Source organism: Octopus bimaculoides, chromosome 7, assembly GCF_046866305.1.
Source record: "Octopus bimaculoides isolate indiv1 chromosome 7, ASM4686630v1, whole genome shotgun sequence".
Classification (NCBI taxonomy): domain Eukaryota; kingdom Metazoa; phylum Mollusca; class Cephalopoda; order Octopoda; family Octopodidae; genus Octopus; species Octopus bimaculoides.
This window is the reverse complement of record NC_142934.1, coordinates 98,111,019-98,138,066: the sequence shown is the minus strand read 5'-3', so window position 1 is coordinate 98,138,066 and position 27,048 is coordinate 98,111,019. Positions and strand designations below refer to the sequence as shown.

The 27,048-nt window shown below is 36.9% G+C and overlaps 1 protein-coding gene across 2 annotated transcripts in view; it reads left to right on the top strand.

The window, feature by feature from the left end:
• Positions 1-929: 929 nt before the first annotated feature.
• LOC106868840 (uncharacterized) overlaps positions 930-27,048 on the top strand; it is a 40,210-nt gene continuing 14,091 nt past the window's right edge. The window contains exons 1-7 of one of the 2 annotated variants that reach the window (XM_014914273.3): positions 930-1,072; positions 10,294-10,884; positions 13,332-13,478; positions 15,400-15,513; positions 17,919-18,053; positions 22,240-22,365; positions 25,540-25,613. In XM_014914273.3, coding sequence (XP_014769759.1) covers positions 1,036-1,072; positions 10,294-10,884; positions 13,332-13,478; positions 15,400-15,513; positions 17,919-18,053; positions 22,240-22,365; positions 25,540-25,613 — 1,224 coding nt within the window. In that variant the 5' untranslated portion in view covers positions 930-1,035. Of the gene's footprint in view, positions 1,073-6,803; positions 6,864-10,293; positions 10,885-13,331; positions 13,479-15,399; positions 15,514-17,918; positions 18,054-22,239; positions 22,366-25,539; positions 25,614-27,048 lie in introns of those variants that run through there. The other variant, XM_052969817.2, reaches the window with a different exon arrangement.

Genomic DNA, 27,048 nt, shown 5'->3' with positions numbered 1-27,048 from the left:
CCTCACATTCTGCCGAATTGCTGGCCTTGTGCAAAAATTAGAAAGAATCACCATCATCATCATTAATATACTGTTCTGTACCCTACCAAGAATTTCATATTCTCATGTGTGTGTGTGTGTGTGTGTGTGTCTGTGTTCGCGCGCGTGTGTGTAAATGATGACATTACACAGAGTTGCTTGTCACTTTCTAGCCGAGATGATACGAAGTTTCCATTCCTTGTTGACATTACAACCAGTTGCTCTGCGGTTTCAAATAAATTCCCATCCAACCCATGCCAACAAAATAAAACGGACGCTAAGCGAAGGAACAAACGAATTGAACTAAATTCAGCATGTCGGTTTTTAATTGCGTTACGTCTAGTATGTGTATTGATCTAGAAAACGTTGAGAAATTGTGCCTTTCTAACAAATAAAATAGTTACTGGAAATTTCACTTATTAGATTTGTATATTTCCATTGAATTGAAAATGATATACTTTTTATATTTAATAATTAAAATTAATAGCTTTGTGTTGATATGCGCTGTTTACCCAGATATACCACATCCCGAAGAATAAATGCGTATATATTGTATTCTTATTTGTTAGTTCATAATTGTAATTTACATGTTTCAGATATTATTAAGAGACCATCTTATTAAAAGAGTCATTACAATTTCTTGGGGTAGGGCTCGAACTACCTACACGTTGGTTACCAGTTGAACGGTCTAACCGACTACACTATTCGTTTACAAGAAAACGCATCCATCCCACTATGAAGAACAATATAAAGTAGAAATATAAATAAACATAATATAACAAATAATAATAATAATAATGAAGATTTTGACTTTAGATAAAAATTAATAACCAATAAATTTATTACGGGTATTATTAGGTAATTATCACATATTAAATACAAATCAATTTTTAAAAATTTATTTTTAAAACTACATCTATTTGACAAACAAAAAAATATACAGCGTCCTCACACATCCAAGCAGTTCCTTGCTGCTGCACACAAGCATCATAATAATACTTGTCTACAGACGGCAAGATGGCGACAGCAAACGGAGCTTCGAACAAGAAAAAAGGCTAGTTTGCATCTTTTGTTAATTGCCTGTTACTATAAATAATAATTTATCTCATATTTTTATTGATTTAATGGAACACTTTTGTATTTCATTATGATCATATACAAATGGTGATTATATGTGTAAATAGGCTCAAAAGACACGCAAAAATATATTTTGATATATATGTATGTATATATACCATTTTATGTTAACGAGGTTAGCATATAAAACCAGACGAATACAGGGATATTTTTAGTATATAAAAACTGAGCTCACATTTATTTCATATATTATTGCATATGTGTGTATATATAAAAATAGAATATATACATGAATGTAATATGTATTTTGTCTTGAGAAAATATTCTGTACAAGACCAAAGATTTACAAGTACAACACACACACACATATATATATATATATATAAATATATATATATAATTTGGATCGCTTGTTTGCACACGTACTTATAAAAACAAAAATAACAAAAACGAATCAAACAAATCGCAATAGTATGTGTTTATATTAATGTATATATAATTATGTGTGGTATATATACATACAAACAAACCTATATGCACATTTATATATATATATGCACATAGATATGTATTTATGCACATATATCTATACAGATGTGTGCATATGTGTATATATATATGCACATGTATTTATGTACGTATGTGCACCTGAGTGTGCACATATATGCATGTATATATATATATGCATATGTATATACATATAAATGTGTATGTATTTATATATGTGTGCATGTATTCATATTTATGCACGAACACATGCACATTATATTTACAATTATGCGTAAATATGTATACATATATGCATACGTATGTGCATATGCATGCATATTTGTATGTATACATGCATGTTTAAGTATATGTATATATGCATGTATATGTGTGTCGTTATGAATGTGTGTATGCATACATATATGCATATATATTACGTATGTACATTTGTGCATATGTATACATATATCATCGTTTATTGTTCCTGTTCCATGCTGGTATGCGTTGAACTGTCCAGGATCCAATGGTTCCAGCAACAGTATTGTGTTCCCCTCTCTTATGGCATGGCTTTTACAGCATGATGCCCTTTTTAATGCCAACCTCTTAAAGTGTATACTGGGTGATTTTTCATGCCACCATAACTTTAGAGGAGTGGCCATGCAGCCTGCATGACTATGAACTCCAAGTGAGGCACTTGTATGCTTGATATGGGGGTTAAGGTATACTCTTTTTATTTGTTTCAGTCATTTGACTGCGGCCATGCTGGAGCACCGCCTTTAGTCGAGAAAATCGACCCCAGGACTTATTCTCTGTAAGCCTAGTACTTATTCTATTGGTCTCTTTTTGCCGAACCGGTAAGTTACGGGGACCTAAACGCACTAGCATCGGATGTCAAGCGATGGTGGGGGGACAAACATAGACACACTAGCACACATATTTTTTTTTTTTTTTTTTCATTTCAAAGTTTCAGCTCAGAGCTGCATACGACGGAATTCTTTCAGTTTCCGTCTACCAAATTCACTCACAAGGCTTTGGTCGGCCCGAGGCTATAGAAGACACTTGCCCAAGGTGCCACGCAGTAGGACTGAACCCGGAACAATGTGGTTGGTAAGCAAGCTACTTACCACAAAGCCACTCCTGCGCCTATAAGAGAGAAAGTAAAAAAAAAAAAACAGCAGAAAGCTTTCCAGTTGTAGAGTAACTATGTGGCTACTCATATTTTTGAAGAGCAGGTGATGGTGATCTGCATGAAGCTGGGCGGAGATAAAAAATAGTTGGGGTGAATTATCTGGGTGGACCTTCAAGGTATGAAGTAAGCAGATGTGAGTTGGATAGAACTAGAACTGTGGGCTGAGGTTGCAAGTTTGATGGGAGATTGAGAGATGGGGAATGGGTAAAGAGTGAATATAATTTATGAAGAGCAAATTTAGGGGAGGTAGGGAAGAGTAGGTAACAATTATAAAGATTGGATAGGGTTGAGGGGTAGATATGAATTGTGGATAAAGGTAGGAAGTGACAAATATTGCATAGGAGTGAAGAGCTATAGAATAGTCATGATGATAAGTAAACATAGAAAGGATATGAGAGAGAGATAGAGATGTGGTTGGATGTGTTGCAAGAATGTAGTGGGCTGGAGAGGAAAATGTAGTGCAAGGGTACAGTGAGAGACATACAGTGGTGGAGAAGAGATAATCTGGAGGATTAGATGAGCTAATCAGTGCAAAATGTTGATGGAGAGGACAGTATAAATGATGAGGGGTGGATATCAATTGAAATGGTTCTAGGAAGTGGGAAATATTAGTGGTATTAAGGAAGAACTTCAGTTTGAGAGATGGTGGGTGTCTTGAGGGGGAAATGGAAATTATATATATATATTGTATTTTGGTATGGTCATATTTTTTTTTGTTGCCAAACAAACACATGCTCTGCATATTCCATTCTCTGAGAATGGAATAAGCAGAGCAAGAGCACACACGAAGACAGAATGTATGTCACCTTGGGCAAGTGCCTTCAACTTAATAATCCTTGAGGTCAGCCATTGCCTTGTGAGTAGATGGAAACTGTGAGGAAGCCCATCACGTGTGTCCATGTGTGCACGTGCGCCTTTCTGTTTGTCATTTCCCATTACTTGACAACTGGTGTTGGTTTGTGTATGTCTCAGTAACTTAGCAGTCGAGCAAAAAAGACTGATAAGTACCAGGCTTAAAAATAACATGAGCAACTGGGGGCGTCCCAGCACCTGCTGTCAAATGACTGAAAAATAGATATGCGTGCATAGGTATGTGTATATATGTCCATACTTGTGTATATATATATATATATATATGCGCATATACTTACATATAGATATGAACTTATGTGTGCATATATACAAGGAAATTCGATAAACTGAAAGTTTCTGTATAGCTCACAGTTGGCAACTAGAGTCACTAAGAATAAATTGCTATTATTCCATATGATATGAATGCATATACATGTATGTATGTGTGTGTATATATATATATGTATATATATATACACATATGTGTGTGGACATCTATGTATACATGTGTATATACAAGTACTCATATATATATATATATATATATATATATATGCATATATATACAGGATGTAATGGGTAAATTGTTGCCATTTTATATTTTTTATTTTGTCGAATACAGCATAGTAGGGTCAGTTGAGTACTGTCTGTGAGAAAAATAGCACCATGATGCAATTCAATCTGCCAGAAATTTGGAAACAACATGCTGTATTGTTTGGCATTCATGCTGAAAGTTCCAAATACAAATAAATAGTGAACACACACCTGTTGGCTTGCCATGTCCCCAAAACATGTACCGAGAGTGATAAAAAATCAAACATCCAGTCAACATCATGGTGTTTGGAGTGATCACTATTGATGGTGACATTATGCCTCCATTCATATTCCCACACAGTCTCAGACTTAACACGGAAGCCTACATCAAGTGCCTGTGATGCCCTGGGTCAAGAGGGTGGCTGCTGGAAGACCCTATGTCTGGCAACAGGACTCTGCACCATGCCATACAAGCAAGAGAACCCAGTCATGGCTGTCAGACAATTTCTGCGACAACGCCACCCTTAGCATCTGGTCACCTAACTCCCCAGACTGCAACCTCCTTGATTATTATGTGTGGGGTGCAGTTGAGTGAGAGACCAACAAATCTCCTTGTAACACCAAAAATGAACTGAAGGCAAGGATTATGGTAGCATTCACCAACTTAAAGAAGGAGACCATCCAGAAGAGTTGCAGGAGATTCCAAAGTCGTCTGGAGGCTGTGGTTGAAGCCAATGGCAATTTTATTGAATAAATTTACTCTTTAGTATTTTAAAATATTTTTATGTAATTTTGGTAAATATATCTGTTAAAATGAGATGTCAGTGTTATTTTCATTTTTGCATAATTTAGACGACAATATATTCACTGCACCTTGTATGTATATATATATATATATATGAATAGGTAAAGGTGATGCCTCAGAATTAACTATAGAGGTATGAAATTGCTGGAGCAGGTCATAAACATTACTTGTGCTATTTTCCCACTAAGGCAACTGCAGGAGAAGAATTTAACCAAAAATAAATCCTGTACTTGGCATTTGTTGACATGCAGTAAGTCTTTGTCAGGGTCCCTCACTTCTCATCTGGTGGTTGTTGTGGAAGCCAGGGAGAGATGAATGTCTGGTGAGAGCCATCCAAGAGCCATGTACAGAGATGCTGTCAGTACGGTGAGAATCACCTATAAGTATAGCAATGAATTTAGTGTGCAGGTAGGAGATTACTAGGGCTCGGTTCTCAGCCCTCTCTGATAGTCCTCCAGGCCATAACAGAAATTTAAGACTGGTTGCCCATGAGAGCTCCTTTATTCTGATGACCTTGTTCTTATATTTGAATCTATAATAGTGGAAGCAAGGCATAGAATCAGAGGGTCTTAGAGTTAACTTAACAAAGACCAAAGTGTGTAGGAAAGATCTAAGTAGTAATTCCGTGTTGTGTACTCAGTGCAAGCTATGGACACATAAAATTTGCAGAGAAACCGCAAGAAGATTAACACAGAAAGTGAACTCTGCACACACATGGGATATAAATCTTTTATGAATGTTCAGGAGGATCCTTAGAGATAGTTGATAATTTCTGTTACCTAGTTGATCTAATTAGCTGTGGAAGACGAATATTCTGAAATTATAATTGCTTAAACATGAACCAGCTGTAAAAGTTTGGAGAGCTATTACCTCTATTGGTAACATGGGGCTTGTCTCAGTGAAAGTTAGATTGTTTAAAGTGAGTGCATGAACAGCAATGTTACATGATGGTGAAATGTGGGCTGTGAATGCAGAGGACATGTGAAAACTAGAAAATATGAAACTAGAAGATTCTGCTAGATGTGCAATGTCAGTGTGCATGTATAACGAAGTGCAAATGTGTTGAGAAAAAATTGTGCATAAGAGGTATCAGATGTAGATGTGTGTAAGAGCAAAGACTGCTGGTATGGTCAAATGATGCATATGGATGAGGACAGCTGTATAAAGAAGTACCAATTACTAAATGTGGATGGAACTTATAGAAAAGGCAAACCTAAAGAACATGGATGAAGTAGTGAAGGCCGATATCAAGATGTTGAACCTCATTGAGAAAATGACAAAGAACTGAGATGATTGGCAGTTGACCTTGTTTGAGAAAACCTGACCATCTCAGCAAAAATGAGATCCTGAAAACATATTGTCAATGTCTATGCCCCTACATCCAATGTATACTTAAAAAGCCTTTCCCACAACTCATCTTTTAAAGCTTTTTTTAGCTGTCCTTCTTTCATCCTTAGTGTGGCACTATTTCCTCAGCTGCTACAATTATATGAGAGCAGAAACTGAAATTTAAAAGTTTTACAGAAAAAGATGCATAGAATTTACACAATTTTTTTTTTTTTTTGTCATTTATTTAAGAAGTTTTTAAAATGTTTGTTGGTAATCATGTATAGCATTATTTTATTCTTTTTAGAAATTATCAGCATGATATAATCTATAATTTATTAATTGAATATTTTATGAAGTGAGACATTTCATTAAAGGTGGAAATAATTACGGTCTGAAGGAAATTCATGGAATGTGTTTTTTTTTCACATTAATAATTATTATTTATTTATATCCTCCGTATGTCTACTTAAAGCATTTTCTTTCATTAGAAAGGAGTTTTTTTTTTTCTTTAACAGACATAATTGTAGCAGCTATTATTATTATTACCCTGCATGCGTAAGCGAAAGCAAGGTATCGTAACCACTTGTCTTTGTTTTTCTGTGTGTTTGCAAAATTCCTGGAAAACAGCTAAATGGATTTTCACTCATTGGGTGGGTGGCTCAAAATGATGAAAATTTCGTTTGATTACCTTCAAACATACATGGCGTCTGTTTCTAGTGTGTTGGTTTATTCACATCCTTCAATATAATATATAATTATAAATTAGTATAAATACATACATAGATATGTGACTCTGCGTGCGTGCGTTGTGTGTGCACACGTGTGTGTATGTACAGTGGTGGATTCAAGAGCTTCATTTATTTATGAGTTGATTTTTTAATTTCACCAGAGTATAAATACCTATAATGGTGATACTTGAAAAAAAAACCAATTTTTTAAAAATCGAACTTACAGATTCCCTGAGAAGCAAGTTTAGTCAAACACTTGCAAAGCTTAATTCAGTTCATTTAAAAAGCATGGGTAAGCAACGCATTGGAAGCCACACTATAATTTGCGAAAATATTTATCTGTGTGCAAGGTATACACGCAGATAAATTTCAGTATTATTATTATAGTTATTAAGGTGGTGAGCTGGCAGAATCATTAGCATGCCGGACGAAATGCTTAGTGGTATTTCATCTATCTTTGTTCTGAGTTCAAATTCCACCAAGGTCAACTTTGCCTGTCATCCTTTTGGGGGTCAATAAATTAAGTACCAATTGCATACTGAGGTCGATCTAATTGACTGGTCCCCTTCCCCAAAATTTCAGGCCTTGTGCCTATAGTAGAAAGGATTATTATTATAGTTATTGAGGTGGTGAGCTGGCAGAATTGTTACCATGCTGGACAAAATGTTTAGCAGTGTTTCTTCCAGTTTTACATTCTGAGTTCATATGTCACTGAGGTCAGCTTTGCTTTTCATTCTTTTGAGGTCAATAAAATGAGTACCAGCAGAGCACTGGGGTGGATGCACAGGACTAATTCCATCTCAGAAAATTTCAGGCCTTGTTACTATAGTTGATAGAATTAAAAAGGAGGACTTGGCATGCTTTGGCTGCTGGTATGCAAACACAATGCAGCAGTTAAACCACTCGCAGTTGTTCCTGGACAACGAGCTGGTGTGGTCTCCACTTGTAAGAAATGTCTTTCTGCAGCTCATCTCTTTGCTAGAGCTGCAGTCCTGGGTCAAGAAAAGACCTGGTTCCTACTTGGAATATCATCAGGTGCTCACCACCCTCTACATTTGCAGTATATAGAAATCTAGTGGTGGGTAAGAGAGATGATGCTCTTCAGGAAACTCTAGGTGTCAACAAGGATGAACTAGCTGACCTACCGTGGATAACTTCAAGAAATCCCTGACCTGACAGTGCTACTGAAGAGCACCGTCAGTTCAAGATAAACCTTACAGGCATAGAAGCACCACCAGGCAGGACTGTCTGAGAGCAATGAGACTATATTGCACACACTTGTACAGTATCCAAACATTGCTGACTTGTAGAGTTATTTTAAACAGTTGCTATTGGCCAAATTCATCATAAAGATTGCCCCACCACCTATCTTTAACAAGACAGAACAGATAGTGTTTTGTGACTATGGTGAAGGTGGTTGTGTTGTAGCAAAGCTGAAAAGATTGAGGAAAGACACTTACCTCTTTGGTCAAGCCCTTGTTAACTTTTTAAATTTTCAACTTGGAAAGGAAAATGAGGGTAGAGAGGGAAGTGCTACCTCCCATTGGATTTGTGAAAAAATGGTTGACCATGGCAAAAATTGTTAGGGTGGATGGACCTACTCTAAGCATGTGCCTGTAGATTGGAGAACAGCAGTTGGGCAAGGGCTCATGCCTTTGGTGGTCAGAGTAATATTGGATTTGTGGAGTTCCTTGATTGGCCCTAGTTGGAGTTTCTCTTGTTTCATGAGAACTGCCTTATTCTTGTTATCACATACTTTGTATACTACGTTCACATTTCACTATCTTTTCCATTTCTTTCCCTTCATCTTTTATGTAAACCCTAATGCAGATTGTAGGCTGTCCATATGATCCTCTCCTCACCTATGCCACTGTGGCTAATAAAAGAAATCATTATTATTATTAGCAGAATAATTATAAGCAGCAAGCTGACAAAATCATTAAAATGCTGGATACAATGCTTAGCAGCATATCATTTGTCTTTATGTGCTGAGTTCAAATTCCACCGAGGTTGACATTGCTTTTCATCCTTTTGGTGTTGATAAATTTTGTACCATTTGAACATTGGGGTCACTGTAATTGTCTAACCCCTTCCCACCAAAATTTCAAGCCTTGCACCTATAGTAGAAAGTACAGTAGTACCTTGGTTTTCGAACAACTCATGAATAAATCATGCTTTATATATATATATATTGATATAGATATATATGAAGCACAATTTATTTGTGATCAGAGGCATTCGTAAACTGAATTACTACTGTATTAAATGAATATGAGAAAGACAGGAGATAAAGCATGATTTATTCGTGATCAGACTTGTTCGAAAACTGAGGTACTACTATATTATTATTAGAGCAACTGATAATGCTTAATATAATTTAAGATAATGTTTAATATAATTTAGTCTATATTCTGAATTCATGTTTCTATGGTGTTCAGTTTGTCTTTCATCTTATTGGAAGGGTGGGGATGGTGGGGGTCAATAGAATAAGGCATCAATCAAGTAGTGAGGCTGATATAATCAACTGTTTCCTTACTCTAAAATTTGTTGCCTTGTGCTTAGGTTCCATTCGAAATTCATGACTTAAGGTGGACATAGGTATACAACAATCAAAAAAATGTAACCTTCCCCACCTGCATGTTTCCTAGTTATCATCCAACCATACGTGTGTGGTATGGTTGGTCTTTGGCTTCTCTGTGAGAGTCTTTCATTCATTGTGACATGTTTTATTTTTGATTGCTAGCTGCTTACACACTCTTCTCATACAATAAACTGAAGGGGGAGTTGTCCATGACTACGAAACAGATTCTGTTGGGTTACATGGTACCAGTAACAGATTAAACTTGACCTGATTATATCATTACTATTGTCATTATTTCAGTTAGGAGGACGGTGAGTTGGCAGAATCATTAGTGTGCTGGATGAAAAGCTTAGCAGTATTTCGCCTGTCAGTACATTCTGAGTTCAGATTCTGCCAAGGTCGACTTTGCCTTTCGTACTTTCAGGGTTGATGAATTAAGTATCAGTGAAACACTGGGGTCGATGTAATCGACTAGTCCCTTCCCCACAAATTTCAGGCCTTGTGCCTTTGCCTTTTATTCATCCAGGTTTAATAAGATATATACCACTTATAATATGGGTTTTGACTGAGTGATCTATAATATTCTCTTTTAAACATATAAACTTGTATCAAAGTGAGAAACTATTATTAACAACATTTTACCACCTTGTCCATTGCATTAATTCTTTTTTTTTTTTTTGTTTATTTACAGATTATCGCTTGAGGCGCCAGAAAAGACAGCAGATCCGACAGTTGATTGATGCTATTGAAAGCAATGACCTGAACAGTGTCTTCAATCTCTGTAACTCCGTCCTTGATATAAACTTCCCTTATCGTAGAAAAACTCCACTTGAGGTGGCCGTTGAACTGGGTCATGTCCAGATCTGTTGTGCACTTCTTCAGAAAGGAGCAGATGTCAACCGCTGTAACCAGGGTCTTAACAACTTACTGAACATAGCCTGTCAGAAAGGTTATATCAAAGTAGCTGAAGTGCTCATCATGAACTCTGCAGACATAGACAGTCGCAATGAGCATGGTGCTACTCCTCTACACTCGGCTGTCTTGAATGGTTTTGTGCAAGTAGCTAGCATGCTGCTCAACAATGGTTGCGATGTGGATATCCCAAATGACCAGGTGGAAACACCATTGATGACAGCAGTTCGAACGAACAACCTCCAGATGGTTGATCTTTTGTTGAATCACAACTGCCTTGTTGATGCTCATAATTTCCAGATGATTACAGCATTGATGATAGCGACTGGCTGCGGATATCTTGATATTGTGGGTCGCCTTCTCATTGGAGGTATGTTTTTCAGTTAGAAGACTGCAGGAACATCTGACAAGCTTATATTTTATATATGACAAGGTTATATATTGAACCAACTCCTGGTTAACAGGAGTTAGCTCAGTTTGATTTTTGATGAATAAATGAAACATATTCAATAGGAAATTAAGGTTATGAGCTGTTTGACCCCCACAGTACTCTATATTTCACTTTTTGTTTCTTTTTTGTCATGGGTTTTTGATTAATACTGAAACATGTTGACTATAAAGTTAAGGTGTTTATACAACTGGCCCCTTGAATAAGAGTTTAAATTTTGCTAGTGCAGCAACTATACTTTGCTTCCAAATGTTTCACTTTTTGTGGGTTTTTTTGTTTTTGCTTTTGGCTAACACTGAAGGTATATATTACTCTGCTGGCCCCTTGGTCTAGAGTTCAAAACCTTGCTATTACAACTATTATACTGTTTCATAGTGGTTTACTTTTTGTATTTCTTGCATTGCTTATGTTTTTTTGGTTGTCACTAAAGCAATTTGATTTGGATAGAGGTGTAATAGCCAAGTGGATAAGGTAACAGCCAAGTGGATAACCTACATAGAGGTTATGAGTTCAAACCCACTGCAAGCAGAATGTATTTTATGGCAGAGTTCTCTATTCTACAGTGTCTCATTTCATTTAACTATCATTAGAAACAGGTCGCTAGTCATTTGGGAATGTAACCTGTTTTAGGCTGGTAACATATATAGTAAGAGTATTATCATTTATCCACCTCATCTCATGTAAATTGCCCTTAAAAGTTTCTTTGGGTTTAGGGAGGGTGGCATTTAGATGATGACCTTATATTACATTGATTTGACTGAAAGGTCAATGTAATTTACTATTGACCACGTTGTTAAGTGTATGAATTTTATTGCTGTACTCATTGTGGTACCTCTTAGGTAAGATATTCCTTTGCATACCCCAGTCTGTCTGATGATTATGTTGTTGATGTTGCTGCCTTTTGTTTAACCCCAAGTCATTCTTTATTGAGCAAACATATAATCAAAGACACTCCAGCCATGTCCTTCACTTTCACGTACAGGGTATGCACTGTCTATCGTATGCAGGACTGCACTGTCTAACGTGTCTTTTCTTTTATTTTTTTCAAAGAGAGAGTGAGATGTTAGTGTTTTTTGGGAGTGCTAGGTTTCTATTTCTGGTAGGTTGAGTAATTGCATAGAGGTGTCCTCATTAGCTTGCTGTTGATGATGATGATATGTGTGTACATGAAAAGTATTGAACCAATAGCCATATGGTTTAAACCTAAATACTGTAGCCATTATTTGTGCTTATTGGTCATAAGCACTTGTCTACTCATCAGCAAAATAACAGTACTATAGTTAGATATCCATCCATTTAACCGTGAAGTGAGAATGCTACAGCTGGATGCCTGGTCTCACTCACATTGGATTAGCTATTTCTTTGTTATAGATCTATACTCATTCAGAAGTAACTGGAGCTTTTTGTATTCTGTGAGTTCAAAAATAGAGTGATGCCTATGGTCTTTTCTTAAAACAAATAACAGTAACTCACCACAAGGTAAGCACACAACAGGTGAGATCTTCAGAAAAAGAACTCCCATCCGATAAGTGTTTTGGTCCTTATACCTGACACTCTACGGGAGCCAAGCCCACCCAGGTCATGACTCTTAGGTGTCCTCCTGCTGCTTTCCAAAATCCTGTCTCCAGCAGGACTTGAACCTGGGTTATTCTTTTTGTGAACTTGTGTTCCTAGGTCTGTGTTATAAGCCCACTAGGCCACTCTGACTGACGAAGGAACCAGTTCTCGTCTTCCTTATATTCCTGTAAATAACCAATGGAATCCATGACTAGGTCCATTGGTCATTTCTCTTCACTCACATCTACATTAAACACTTTTCAGCAACATCAGACAAACTTTTGATTGTGGCAGTTCTTAATAAACTATTTGAGATTTTTGTAGGTTAATTAGTTGGAGAAAACAAATAATGGAAAATGAATTCCAAAGACATAGTTGAGTATTGTATGGAGAATTGAAAACTTATTGATCATAGACAATATTTTAGTCAAAATTCCTTTTAATGGAGATCAGCAGAAATGTAGTATTAAACTATGCAACTTTACATTTTGAATTTTAAAATCTGTTAGGATTGGCTTTCTTTTTCATCCTTCTAGTTGTTGGGGAATTAACATATTTATGTATAAGTTGTATCCCTAATTTAATATTAAATCTTGGCACAAAATGTTTTCTGTTTTTAGGTTTCGTATCTACCTTGTTTTTTTTTTTTTGCCAGTCAAAAATCAAGTATAAAATAGTGCAACTTATACATGAGAAAATATGATAATTTCCAATTATATACTGAGATTTGATTGTATTGACTACTTGTCCTTTAAAACTTTGTGCTAGTCTAGGAGAAATCATTATTGCTGGTTATGATTTGACTGTTACAGGAGCAGATATTAACCGAAGGGACCGCTATGGCTGTACAGCTCTGTTTTATGCTGTGTCTGAGGGTTACCGAGATGTTGTAAAACTGTTATTGTCATCAGGTTCTGACGCCGATATTAAGACTGTCAAGAAACTCACATGTTTGACTGGTAAGTTTACACCATTTTATTAGAATCTCTCTCTCTCTCTCTCTCACTCACACACACACACACACACACACACACACACACACACACACACATACATTTATTTATTTATTTATTGCAGATGTGAGATGTCATATGTTATTGGACTTTCTGCTCATAAATATTGAGCTGAAATCTACTGTAAGATTATCATTTTAGGGCAGAATACATTGCTCTATGTTGCTGTAATTTGTGTTATCATCGTCATCATCATCACCATCATCATCGTTTTAACATCTACTTTTCCATGTTTGCATAGATCAGACAAGACTATGTTGAGGTGGAGTTTTCTGTGGCTGGATGCCAAACCTCACCTATTTCCAAGTAAAGTAATAACCTCCAGTCTGTCAAACTGTGTATTACCCAGACATGGTTATGCTGAAGAATGGAAGGCTATGACAGCATTTGAGTGAGCCTTTTGTTTACATCCAGCGAATGCACATGAAAACAAGGGGAAATATGAACTCATTCATGCATACACAAACGTGCAGACATACATTTACAGGCATACCTCAACTTCTGTCTTTTTGAGTTACATATTTTTCAACATTTTTTGAAAGTAATAAATGGAAAAAATAAAACACAATTTCAGTCAATTTATCCAACATTTACATCACTCTCAGCAAACATAAGCACTGTGTGGTAAGAAATTTTGCTTCCCAACCTCATGGTTCTGGGTTCATTTTCATTGCATAATACCTTGGTCAAGTGTCTTCTACTATCGCCCTGGGCTGACCCAAAGCCTTGTAACAAATTTGGCAGATGGTACCTGAAAGAAGCTCATGATATATATGTATATATCATCAATATCAACATCATCATAGTTTAATGTCTGCCTTTTATGCATGCATGAGTTTGATGGTTTGACAGGAGTCAGTCAGGCAGAAAAAACACCAGGCTTCTATGTCTGCTTTGGCATGGTTTCTATGGCTGGATGCTCTTCCTAAAACCAACCACCCCATAGAGTGGACTGAGTGCTTTTTACGTGGCACCAGCACTGGTGAGGTCAGTTTTGGCATGGTTTTTACAGCTGGATGCCTTTCTAAATGCCTACCACTTCACAGTTTGGACTGGATGCTTTTTATGTGGCACCAGCACAGGCAGGGTCACCAAGTAACTTGCTAGACAAGGAATTTTTGAAAGGGGAGGGAGAATTAGAGGAAGTGATCTTGTGTCAGATGATGAAAGGTTAGAGTGTGGCAGAGACAGAGTAGCAGAAATAGGTGTCTTGCTGTAGAGGAGGTACATGGTTACCTGGCCAGAGAGAGAGATGTGTGTGTACAGCGGGCTTCTTCAGTTTCTGCTTACCAGTTTCACTTTAAAGGTATTGGTCAACCATTGGTTATAGAACAAGACACCAGCCAACAGTGTCCTCTCTGTGAGACCCCAGTCTGCATGGTTCCAAAGTGAACTTCTTAACCACAGTGTAGGGCAGTGGAATGGCAGTGATATTAAAGTGCTGAATTCAATGCCAGATGCCATTCAGTTATGTTTCTCATTGTTTTGAATTCCGATCATGTTGAAGTTACCATTACTTTCCATCCCTCCAAGGTCAGCAGCAAAATCAGCCATTGAGTCAATCGACTATCCATGCTCTTCCAATCCCTCTATGTCCAGAGTGAATGCTAGAAATCAGTAGTAGATGCGTATTCATTACATGGTTGGCGTTAGGAAGGGTATCCAGCTGTAGAAACCATGTCAAAACTGACATGAAGCTTGGGCAGCTCTTCAGCTGGCCAACTCCTGTCAAACTGTCCAACCCATGCCAACATGGAAAACAGATGTTAAATGATGATGATGGTGGTGGCAGCAATGATGATAGATACTGCATATTGTGTGTTTTATTTTCTGTTATTTAAGGTCACATGTTTAATTATCTTTGCAGAAGCCATTAGGAAGAATCATATAGACGTTGCAATGTGTCTGCTAGATTATGGATGTAATGTCAACATGTGTGACCGCCAGGGAGCCAGTCCGATCCTTGTAGCAATCAGCCAATGTAAGTAGAAATCTCAATACCCTCATATATGTATAACATCATTTAATGTCCACCTTCCATGCTGGCATGGGTGGGATGGTTTGACAGGAGCCGGCCAGGCAGAAGCCTGCACCAGACATCTGTGACTGTTTTGTGTAGGTTTCTGCCTGGCTGGCTCCTGTCAAACCATATCACCCATGCCAGCATGGAAGCATATCATTATGATTGTTTTATGTCCATTTTACTATGCTGGCATCAGTTGGATGGGTCTCACAGTTTCTTGGCTCTTGTTATTAACTGTTTAACAACAGTTTAATGTTGGCATACATTAAACTGTTGTTTAATATGTCCTGTTTTTTCTTTTGGCATCGTTTTAACAATGGGATGCCCTTTCTTCCTATCACAAACCACTTAATATGTGTGTGTATCTTTTCTACTCTTTGTAAATGATTGTATGTTTCTCAGTTTCATTTGTGTTGGAGTCAAGGTAGGACAACTGCTGTGCTGATGATGTGTATTGAGGAAGAAATGTTTTGTTCATAGCTATTTTCTTGTCTCCAGAAAATCAGACTTGTTCTTTAACCACATAGCCCTGACTGTACCTACACATGCCAGTACTCCCCCTCCCCCCAAATACATAACATTCACTAATCAGGAGAAGGCCTTTGACCTAATACCACATTTTGTAATATAGTTTGAAGACTAGGTATAGATGAATGGCTTGTTAGAACTCTGCAAGCTATGTATAGACACTGCTAACAATATGAAAGTTAGCAGTGAGTTCAGTAAAGAATTTGATTTGTAGGTCAGTGTCCATGAAGATTCAGTTCTTAGCATCTATCTATTCATTTTAGCTCTCCATGCCATAACAAAGAAGTCTAAGGCTGGCTGTTTGTTGTAACTTCTGTATGCCAATGACCTAGTTCTTATAGATTTAGAAATTTCGAACATGGAAGCAAAGCTTTGAGTTGATATGCTTCAAAGTAAACTCAACCAAGATAATAGCCATAGCAGAAAAGAAGACAGCACTTTGCCACCATCTGTGAAGTAGCCTTGGTTGATATGCCAAAAAAGAATACATAGAAATTCCATGGGCATATTAGAAGTGTAGTGGGACTATAGGCAGGCCAACAGAAAATGAAGGTTGCTTATGAGTTGGATGAAGAGTACTTCACAGAGCACTCATGAAATATATTGTGGCCTTAGGTGAATATCAGCATCATCATCATCATCGTTTAATGTCCATTTTCCATGCTGGCATGGGTTGGATGGTTTGACTGGGGATTGGCAAGCCAGGAGGCCGCACCAGGCTCTAATCTGATCTGGCAATGTTTCTACAGCTGGATGCCCTTCCTAACGCAAACCACTCTGAGAGTGTAGTGGGTGCTTTTTATGTACCACCGGTATTGGAGCCAGTCAGGGAGCACTGGCATCGGCTACATTCGAATGGTGCTTTTTATGTGCCACTGGCACAGGAGCTAGTGGGGCGGAGGGGCTGGCATCGACCACATTCGGATGGTGCTTTTTACGTGCCACCAGCACTGAGAGCCAATGAAAATATTATTGTTTCTTCAGTTAGTGACTGAAACTGTAGAAATAAATTAAATGCCTTACAATATTTAGATAAGTACCTTTATTTTACCATCTCTCAATATAAGAAACTATTATTATCAAGTCATTAAAAGTGTAGAACTAGAAGAGGGCTTAACAGACTGGTTTGCTGTATAAAGTCATGTCCTTTTGCATTGCTTCCTCTGAGTTTAAATAGGGTTAATTAAATAAGTACCAGTAATATGCTGTCCCTTCTTTATACAAATTGACCTTTTTCCTAGTCTAAAGAAATCATCAGTATTGATTCTATCAGTTTTGCTTTTCATCATGTGTGGAATTGCTAGTGTTGAAAAAATTCAATACCCTGTGGTATTTGTTCCTGCCCTTTATTATGTTCTGTGTCCAAATACCACTATGGTCAACATTGCTTTTCATCAACTACCCACCACCATCCTTCTCCAAATTCCTGGCCTTATGTCTATGTTAGAAACAATTATTTTTGCTTTTCATCTCTTTGATGTGAATAAAAATAGATATTTTCTGCAGTTGATTCAATCAGTTATACTCCTTTCTCAATAATTTGTGGCTTTAAGTTTATTTTGGAAATTATTACTGTTTATCCTGAAAGTAATTGAAATGATAGAGAGACAGACTAAATGCCTTTAGGTATATACTTTTACATTTTAAAATCAAATGCTGTTGAGATCAACTTTGCCCTTTATTCTATTGAGATCAATAAAATAAATACCAGCCAAGTACTGGGGCAATTAATCAGTTATACCCTTCCCCTAATTTATTGTTTTATGCATGTGTTAAAAAGCAACATTATTATCATTATTTATATTATTAATAAAAATCACTCTATTACACTTCAGTGACAGTTTATTTTGGCCAACAAGAAAACCCTCGGTCATTAGTGAACAGGTTCATTGAACTGAAATGTGATGTTAATCTTGCTGACAACTCAGGAATTCGGCCACTCTATCAGAGTGCTATGGGCGGAGATTTTGGTGAGTATGTTCCTTTAGCGGTATTACTATCATCATCATCATCATCATCATCGTTTAACGTCCGCGGTTGGACGATTTGACTGAGGACTGGCGAACCAGATAGCTGCACCAGACTCCAATCTGATCTGGCAGTGTTTCTACAGCTGGATGCCCTTCCTAATGCCAACCACTCCGAGAGTGTAGTGGGTGTTTTACGTGCCACCGGCACAAGAGCCAATCAGGCGGTACTGGCAGCGGCCATGCTCAAATAGTGTTTTTATGTGCTACCTGCACTCGAATATTTTTCCATGTGCCAGTAACGATCACGCTCATATGATGCTTTTTACGTGTCACCGGCATGGAAGCCAGTCAGCTGCTCTTAGCGCTCCACTATCATGGAGGCCAGAATTTCAGTCACCCTTGTTGTACGTACATACTATAGTGTTTGAAAGAAATGTGTGTATATATATATAAAGTTAATTGCAGAATAAAACCGTTAGGTCATCGACTCAAAAAAATTTAGCATTCATTATTGCCTCTTTAAATAGGAATAAAATAAATAGGTTAAAGTTATGCGAATGTCCGTCTCAGGGAAACCCTGTTTCTAATAAAACCAACTGTAAACCACACGACGATAGTGGAACGGGCCCTTCATTCCCTCGGATTATGCCTAAATCTGGGAATGAGATAAGTGGAATGGTTGATAAGAATAAATTTCTGAGGGTGGTTAATGATGTTGGAAATGACTAAGGGTGGCCGTAAAAAATTATGTAATTGTAGGGACCCTTCTTTATGTCCTCTTGGTGGACTTTGTTTGTCCACAAATGTAGTGTATAAATGCGTAGTTAGAGACGAGGACAAACAAAATAAGTTTTATATTGGAAGTTCAGTGAATTTTAAAGCCAGGTATAGGGCGCACATGAGTTCCTTTTCTAATGAGAAATATTATAATTCCACAACACTCGCCTCTTACCTACATGACCTCAAGAGGAGGAATAAGAAATACTATCTTGAATGGTCAATCTTATCTAGAACCCCCCAATTTAAGGCTAATATTAGCAAGTGCTTATTATGCATTAAGGAATCCCTTTCCATTCTTAGGTCTTTTGGGCCGAAAACCTTGAATAAGTTTATCGAGGTAATCCCTTTTTGCAATCATAAATTTTCCTCCACCTTCCTAAAACTATATAAAAATAGAAATAAGAACAAAAATAATAGTATTAGTAGTGGTAATAATGGTAGTAATGGTAATGATAAAAATAAAAATTAAAATAAATAAACAAAAATATTGATATTAAAATAATAATAAAAATATGGATACAATGGTAGTATTTATTTTTTATTTATTTTTCATCATGGCTTACGTTGGATTTGAAACCTAATAGTTTTAGTTACCAAACCTGCCTGACTATTCTAAAGGGTATACTAAAAATTAGATTTTTTTTTTTTTTTTTGGTCTAGTCCATATTATTATTTATTTAAGCTTGCTCTGCTCTCATAATTATAATTTCTTTTGACTGGTGACTTCATTGATGTCTGTGTGTCTTTTTTACCCTGAAGAAGGGGTTATCACTAATTTGTGCTCTATTGTGCCCTAAATATGGTGATATACCCCCGAAATGGCCATAGGTGTTCTGTGTTTGTATTCCGACCTATACTTGTAATCCACTGTAAAAAAAAAAAAAAAATGATGTTTATGGTTTGACTTTATTGATGTTACCTGTGGAATGGTGAAATATGGATTTTACTTTGCCACACATTGGATGTTCTGTTGTTGTTTTGTCCCGTGCGCTTCGGTATTCCTGTTTATGAAATTGGATTTTACCTACTAAATTTGCTGTCATGAGGGAGGTAGTTGAACTTTCGTTCTATTTATCTTGAACTTTTTTTGGCTATTGGCCTCAGCGAATGAACTGTTGTGCTACGTTTCCCTATGTATTATTTTCTTCTCTATATTTTTTCTATATATATATATTTTTATTCTACTCTATTTGTACCGGTCTCTAATATTTTTAATCAACTTTTAATCGCAGTTTATTTATTTATTTATATTATTCTATTGTATTTTTAATCGATTTTTATTCTTATGTATAAAAATTTGACTTCCCTTTACTAATTTGGCTTTGTGGTCTATGTTGTACTTCTTATATGTGGTCATTGGTGGGCTACGGCTTTTTGAGTCGATGACCTAACGGTTTTATTCTGCAATTAACTTTGTACCTATGTCTCAACTAGTTTGAGCACTTCTTTTACAGCCTTGTATAAATTCTTGGTTTTCTAATACAAAACTGTTAATATTGAATAATTATATATATATATATATATATATATATATATATAATTTTATTTTTTTTCATTTTATTTAGTTTCAGCTCATGAGCTGTGGCCATGCTGGGGCACCACACACACATTATTTACATTTGACAGATATTTGTCCTCATCTTGTTTGTTGTTAACATGTTTCGGTTGACATACCCTCCAGCCTTCATCAGGTGTCTTGGGGAAATTTCGAACCTGTGTTCTCATAAGGTATTTTTCGATGTTATTATTATTATTATTATTCAGGTCACTTCCTGGAATCGAACTCGGAATCTTGGTGTTAGTAGCCCACGCTCTTAACCACTATGCCCATGGGCAATTATGGAGTGAATTTTAGGATTTATAAATCTAATATTTTCTTATCCCTCATTAATACCGGTTCCCATATGCTACTCATAGCTTCACTCAGTCTGCTTAAGTCCTAGCATATGTGGTGCTTCTTTTAGTTTTCGTATTTTCCAGTGGTGTTCTCTGTCTATTATTTTAACTTCATCCCACAGAGGGAGGTGGTCTCCATTTTCCCATACAAGATCAGCTATATCCGATTTATCAATATCTCCTTGTGTCACAGCTTTGCGATGTTCTTCTACCCTTATTTTGAGAGGGGGCCGCATGTTTCGCCTTTGTATAACCTACCACAGCTGCATGGGATGGAGTACACGCAGTCTTTGGTCATATTCACTTCTATTGGTGGTTTTACTCGAAGGAAAGATTTGCGAAGTGTTGTATTGCTCTTTTGTATCTTTTCGGAGAGGCCTTTCACATAGGGTAGACAGACTATGGACAGTTTATTGGTTTCATCCTCTCTTTTCTTCATAATTGGAGTGGATAGTATGTTTTTGGGGTAGTTGATAGATTGTTACTGAGCTTGATCATTTCTTCGTAGTGTGAAGAAATGATCGCTACTTATATTCTTTGCACAACTTCAACTTTAATCTTTTTTCTCTCCAACACTGTTGACTGTTCACCAATCCGTCATGCTGTTCCTCAAAAAAGGGAGACAAAAAAAATAATCATCAAATTTAGCCTGAACACACTGTGTATCGTCCCCACTATTATCTGGTTTCATTATCTCCCTTCATTGTTACCTGTCATGCAACTATATTGTCAGTGAAGTGAAATGGCTGAGTGGATATGCCATTGCACTACTAACTCAGTGGTCTCAGTGATCTTGGGTTCAAATCTATTGCAGGCATTGATGTTATTGTTTTTTGCCCAGGCTGTCTCTGATCTAACAGATCTATCATTAAAGGTGTTCTACCCATGACTGACCTAGGTTTTCATTTTTTTTTTCATTTCCTGTAGCTATAATGTACAGTGTGTCTTGGTCATATTTTTCAGCATGTCCTGTTTTTTTTTAAGGTGGCAAGGTGTGATTTTTAGGGAAATTCACTTGCTGTCTCTAACATCTCAAATGACCATGTAGGCACTTGATAAGACACTAGGATGGGACACTTAGTTCTGTATTGTCACAATTAATCTGTTTAAATTTGATCAAAAAAATCTTGCCGTTTAGTTTATTATATATCACCATTGCCATTATCATTGTTATGTCTGCATTTTCCATCCTAGCATGGGTTGGACGATATTTATTGAGGCATATTTTTGTTGAATATTGGAAATAAATTGAATTCATTTACGACAATCACATAATAGGAAGATAAGGAGACACAAACATACATACACTCATGCTCTCACATACATACAATAGTGTTATAGTAGAACACATTTACCAAAGGTGCCACACAGTGGGATTGAACCTGAAAAGATTAGGTTGGGAAGCGAAGCAAACTTCTTAACCACACAGCCATGTCTGCATCCATGTGTACGTGTATATACATATGTGTTTGTGTGTACATATATATATATATATTTTGTGTTTTTACAGAACTGTCCAAGCTATTACTGGAGAATGGTGCTGACATCAATGCAGTTGATGGTAATGGTGACACGGTGCTACATGCTGCAGCTTATGGCAACAGTTTTGATTTGGTGAAGCTTTTCATTGAATTAGGTAAGTCTTATTATTTTACCCTCTCTTAACACATCATTACTAGTTCTTTCAACTCATTGTCTCTCTTTCTCTCTCTCTGTCTTGCCCCCCCCCCCACGCGCACACGCGCACACATGGCGGCGAGCTGGCAGAAACGTTAGCACGCCGGGCGAAATGCTTAGCGGTATTTCGTCTGCCGCTATGTTCTGAGTTCAAATTCCGCCGAGGTCGACTTTGCCTTTCATCCTTTCGGGGTCGATTAAATAAGTACCAGTTACGCACTGGGGTCGATATAATCGACTTAATCCGTTTTGTCTGTCTTTGTTTGTCCCCTCTGTGTGTAGCCCCTTGTGGGTAGTAAAGAAATAACACACACACACACACACACACACACACACACACACACACCTCTAACTTTAAGGCAACCAAGATAAATTCCCTGAAGGAGAAAAGAGTCCACCATAGAGCAGAGTCTAATCTACCCAACAAATGTGAGAGATTACTATTGCAATGTCTGCAGCCAGATCAGAAAATCCCATATAGTTCTGAATTTCTACATGAGACAACATAGTAAACCATCAAATTAAGAACACTATGCAGCTGTGTCCTGCTGAACTCTCGTTTGTCAAACTGATGAAAGAGTCTATTCAGTCAATGTATTTGTTGTTGGCACTCCGTCGCTTACGACGTCGAGGGTTCCAGTTGATCCGATCAACGGAACAGCCTGCCCGTGAAATTAATGTGCAAGTGGTTGAGTGCTCCACGGACATGTGCACCCTTAACGTAGTTCTTGAGGATATTCAGCGTGACAGTGTGATAAGGCTGACCCTTTGAATTACAGGCACAACAGAAACAGGAAGAAAGAGTGAGAGAAAGTTGTGGTGAAAGGGTACAGCAGGGTTCGCCACCATCCTCTGCTGGAGCCTCGTGGAGCTTTAGGTGTTTTTGCTCAATAAACACTCACAACGCCCAGTCTGGGAATCGAAACCGCGATCATATGACCGCAAGTCTGCTGCCCTAACCACTGGACCATTGCGCCTCCACAGTCAATGTATAAATGTCCTAGAAATACCACACTGCCTTGTCCTTCTTATGTCTTTTTATTTACATATATATATATATAATGTGTGTACGTATATAGATATACTTTTTTATTAAAGCTGCGAAAACATCACAAAAACTGTTCCTCAGATTATCACATTTCTGTTGTGACCACAATTTTATTCCAGTCTTGATCACAACTGTCCAATGAACGGAAATGTGAAACTCTGAGTAACAGTTTTTTGCGATGTTTTTGCAACTTTAGTAAAAAAAAAAAGCATATTACTCTACCTTTGGTATTCAAGTACTATTTTTTCCACCTTGTTTTGCATTTATGTGCTTACTCGTGTGTGTGTGTATATATATTTTTTTGACAGAAAGGACAACAACAGAAAGAAAGAGACCTCAATATTATGCAAATAGAGGAATTTATTTGTAAAAATATGTGACACTTATTCAGCAGCCATGATAAAACTCCAATAACTGAAGAGATGTTGGCGTGGACTCCCACCTTGGCATCTGAAACTCGGAGTTTTATCATGGCTACTGAATAAGTGTCACATATTTATATATATATATATATATATATAAGCAATGTTAATTCTCTAAATGAAGTATTAACAGTAACTGCACGATAAAGTGTAGTATATTGCCACTTAAGTGTGGCTGACCCCTAGGGGTGGATGTTACTGTTGCTTTTAGCCCCAGGAGGACATCTCCTCCAGCTGGCTTATCGACACACGACTGTGTCCTGTTTGCCAAGGGAAGTTATCCCTCTCACCTCGATCTGCAGCACGAACGTATCCGGATTTCAGGGTTATTTCCCTTCGTCGGCGTCCGACAGCTGATGACCTTGGTGAGAGAGACAAAAACCTGGCAAACTTATATCTTCTTTTCCAGTGAAATTCTTCACTGATATTGAAAAGGTGAAAACAAGCAATGTTAATTCTCTAAATGAAGTATTAACAGTAACTGCACGATAAAGTGTAGTATATTGCCACTTAAGTGTGGCTGACCCCTAGGGGTGGATGTTACTGTTGCTTTTAGCCCCAGGAGGACATCTCCTCCAGCTGGCTTATCGACACACGACTGTGTCCTGTTTGCCAAGGGAAGTTATCCCTCTCACCTCGATCTGCAGCACGAACGTATCCGGATTTCAGGGTTATTTCCCTTCGTATATATATACACACACACACATATATATATAATGGATAAGAATACATCAAAATAGCATATAATAGATACAGACAATTAGTGGTGAGACTAGACCAGATGCCTAAAATCCAATGTCTATAGGCAATGTACCAGTTGACCTAATGAAAGTATAATAAAATAAAAGATGGACAAGTGGTTGTTAACTGCTTGTCCACTATTAGTAGTGCTTGGGAGGGATTGAGCCAAGAATAGGACATGCGTAAGATTATGTCAAAAAGGTGTATAATAGATATAGACAATTATCTAAAATTCAACATTGAACTTAAGGTATCTGGTCTTGTTTGAGCACTAATTTATATAGCTCTCAGAAATAGGCACCAGATTTCTGGTAACGTTAGCTGTTATAGATTGATACATTATTTCAGCTGTAGATTTGCTTTCCATTTATTTAACACCATAATACCACAGCTAAGGAGCATTCCTTAAGATTCCTTTAGGGATTAAGGTGGCATATATCCTACTTTCATGCAAGATTATTTGACCAAAGCATGTGCTGATATCTTGTTTGTCTAATGCTCTGCCATTGATTTATTTTTTACTCCATTGTTAGTAGTAGTAGTAGTAGTAGTAATGGTTGATTTAAGGGGAGTATTAGTGCTGTTGTTTAACTCCCTTAACAGTGTCCATCTCTGTGATTCACAAAGATCTTGGAAAAGCAATTCTCTACCATTGATTTATCTGCTCTGCTGGTGTCAAGTAAGTGGAGCTTGAGATATCTTAAGTTGTTACTTCTGTTTTGCTCCAGTGAGCCCTCAACCAATAATCCTATCTTCAAAGGCTTTTTAAGCCATGACCACCTATTTTCTTTCGCATTGTGTACCTTGGACTGCACTAACCCATAAATTGTATAATATAAGATGGGTGTGATTTGAGAGAAATTTAGCTGTTATTTCTAGTAGGTCATGCAATATATGTTATGTTTATCTAATTTTTTTGAAGGTTGTGATATTAACAAACAGAATGATAAAGGAGAAACAGTTCTGTGGCCAACGATTTCTTCATCAAATTTTCAGGTAAGTTTTATTTTTTTACAGCTCTTTGATTCTTTTTGTCTTTCACAATATCAGTTTATTTATTTAAACAACTGGAAATAACTATGTTGCTGCCATTGTTTGGCTCTAGCTCAACTCTAACTGAGCTGATTAAAAGTATTCTATTCATCACCATTCTGCTGCTTTTTTTAAGTTGGGAGGATGTGATCAAAGGGAAATTTGTCTGTTATTTCTAGTGGATCTACTATTCACATAGGGGCTTTCTAATTGGCTTGGCGAACTTTATTTTACAAGCTAGTGAAATGACAACATATGTCCTATATTGTGAAAATATAGGACATATAAAGGTGCACTGTAGAACGAAGATGACAAAACATGAGAACAAAGGAAAAAGAATAAATAGTATGTCATCGGAAGCAATTGATAATATAACAATGAGAAAATTCATGAAGGTGAAAATCAGAAATACAGGTGTTAAAATGCAATTGGACACTGGTATTGATATTACCATTACAAACGAAAAAACTTGGAAATATGTCGATAAGCCGAAATTAATTAATTCTAGAAAGGTAGCACATGGTGTTACAGGAAAAAAAGATATATTTTTTTGGTGAATTCATATGTTGTGTAACATTTTGAGGTCAAATGTAAAAGGCAAAGATATATGTGTTAATAAGTTCACTTTGTTTGGCCCAGAGTGGATGGAACTATTCAAAGTATGGAATATACCCATAAGTCTTTTGTGTGGAAATATAGTTGGTTCAGTCGAAGGTTCGAATGCAGCTGAGAGACTGAAACAAAAAAATTGCAGTAAAACAGTGGAAATAGAAGTCAGATTCTCTCGTATCACTCCTTATTCTCTTAGAAAATGTTTTTCATCATAAATCTGCTCAGTTAAGACTAGCCTGGGGTTTAACAGAATCACACCAATTACCACCACCTCTACCACAATCACTGTTTTTATGCTAATATCACTTCTGTAAAGAAAATTCCACCATACAAACATGTGGTTTCCTGACTGGTCTCTGATAAAATCTGTAGTTTATCATCTGTGATAGACTGTGGACCATGAGCGAAATAAATAGATTATTAATTGTTAGGACTGTTCAAATGATGATGTCATCAGGCTTCATATCGTGTAAGCCATTCATAACCCTAATCTTCATTTTAAAATAATCACAATTTAATTGTCATCATCGTCATTGTTTAACGTCCGCTTTCCATGCTAGCATGGGTTGGACTTATTTTCTTTTTGGGGTTTATATTTCATTTTCTGGTTAATTTGACATTAATTGGCATATGATTTTATCTGATGTCATGTTTGCAGAGATTTAAACAATGGCCTGGAAGTAGCAGTCGTTATAATCATTTAAAAATTAATTGCATGGAGGCTTGAGCCAATGAGAGATACTAAAAAGTTACATGACTTGCTAGAAATAAAAGTCACTTCTCATTT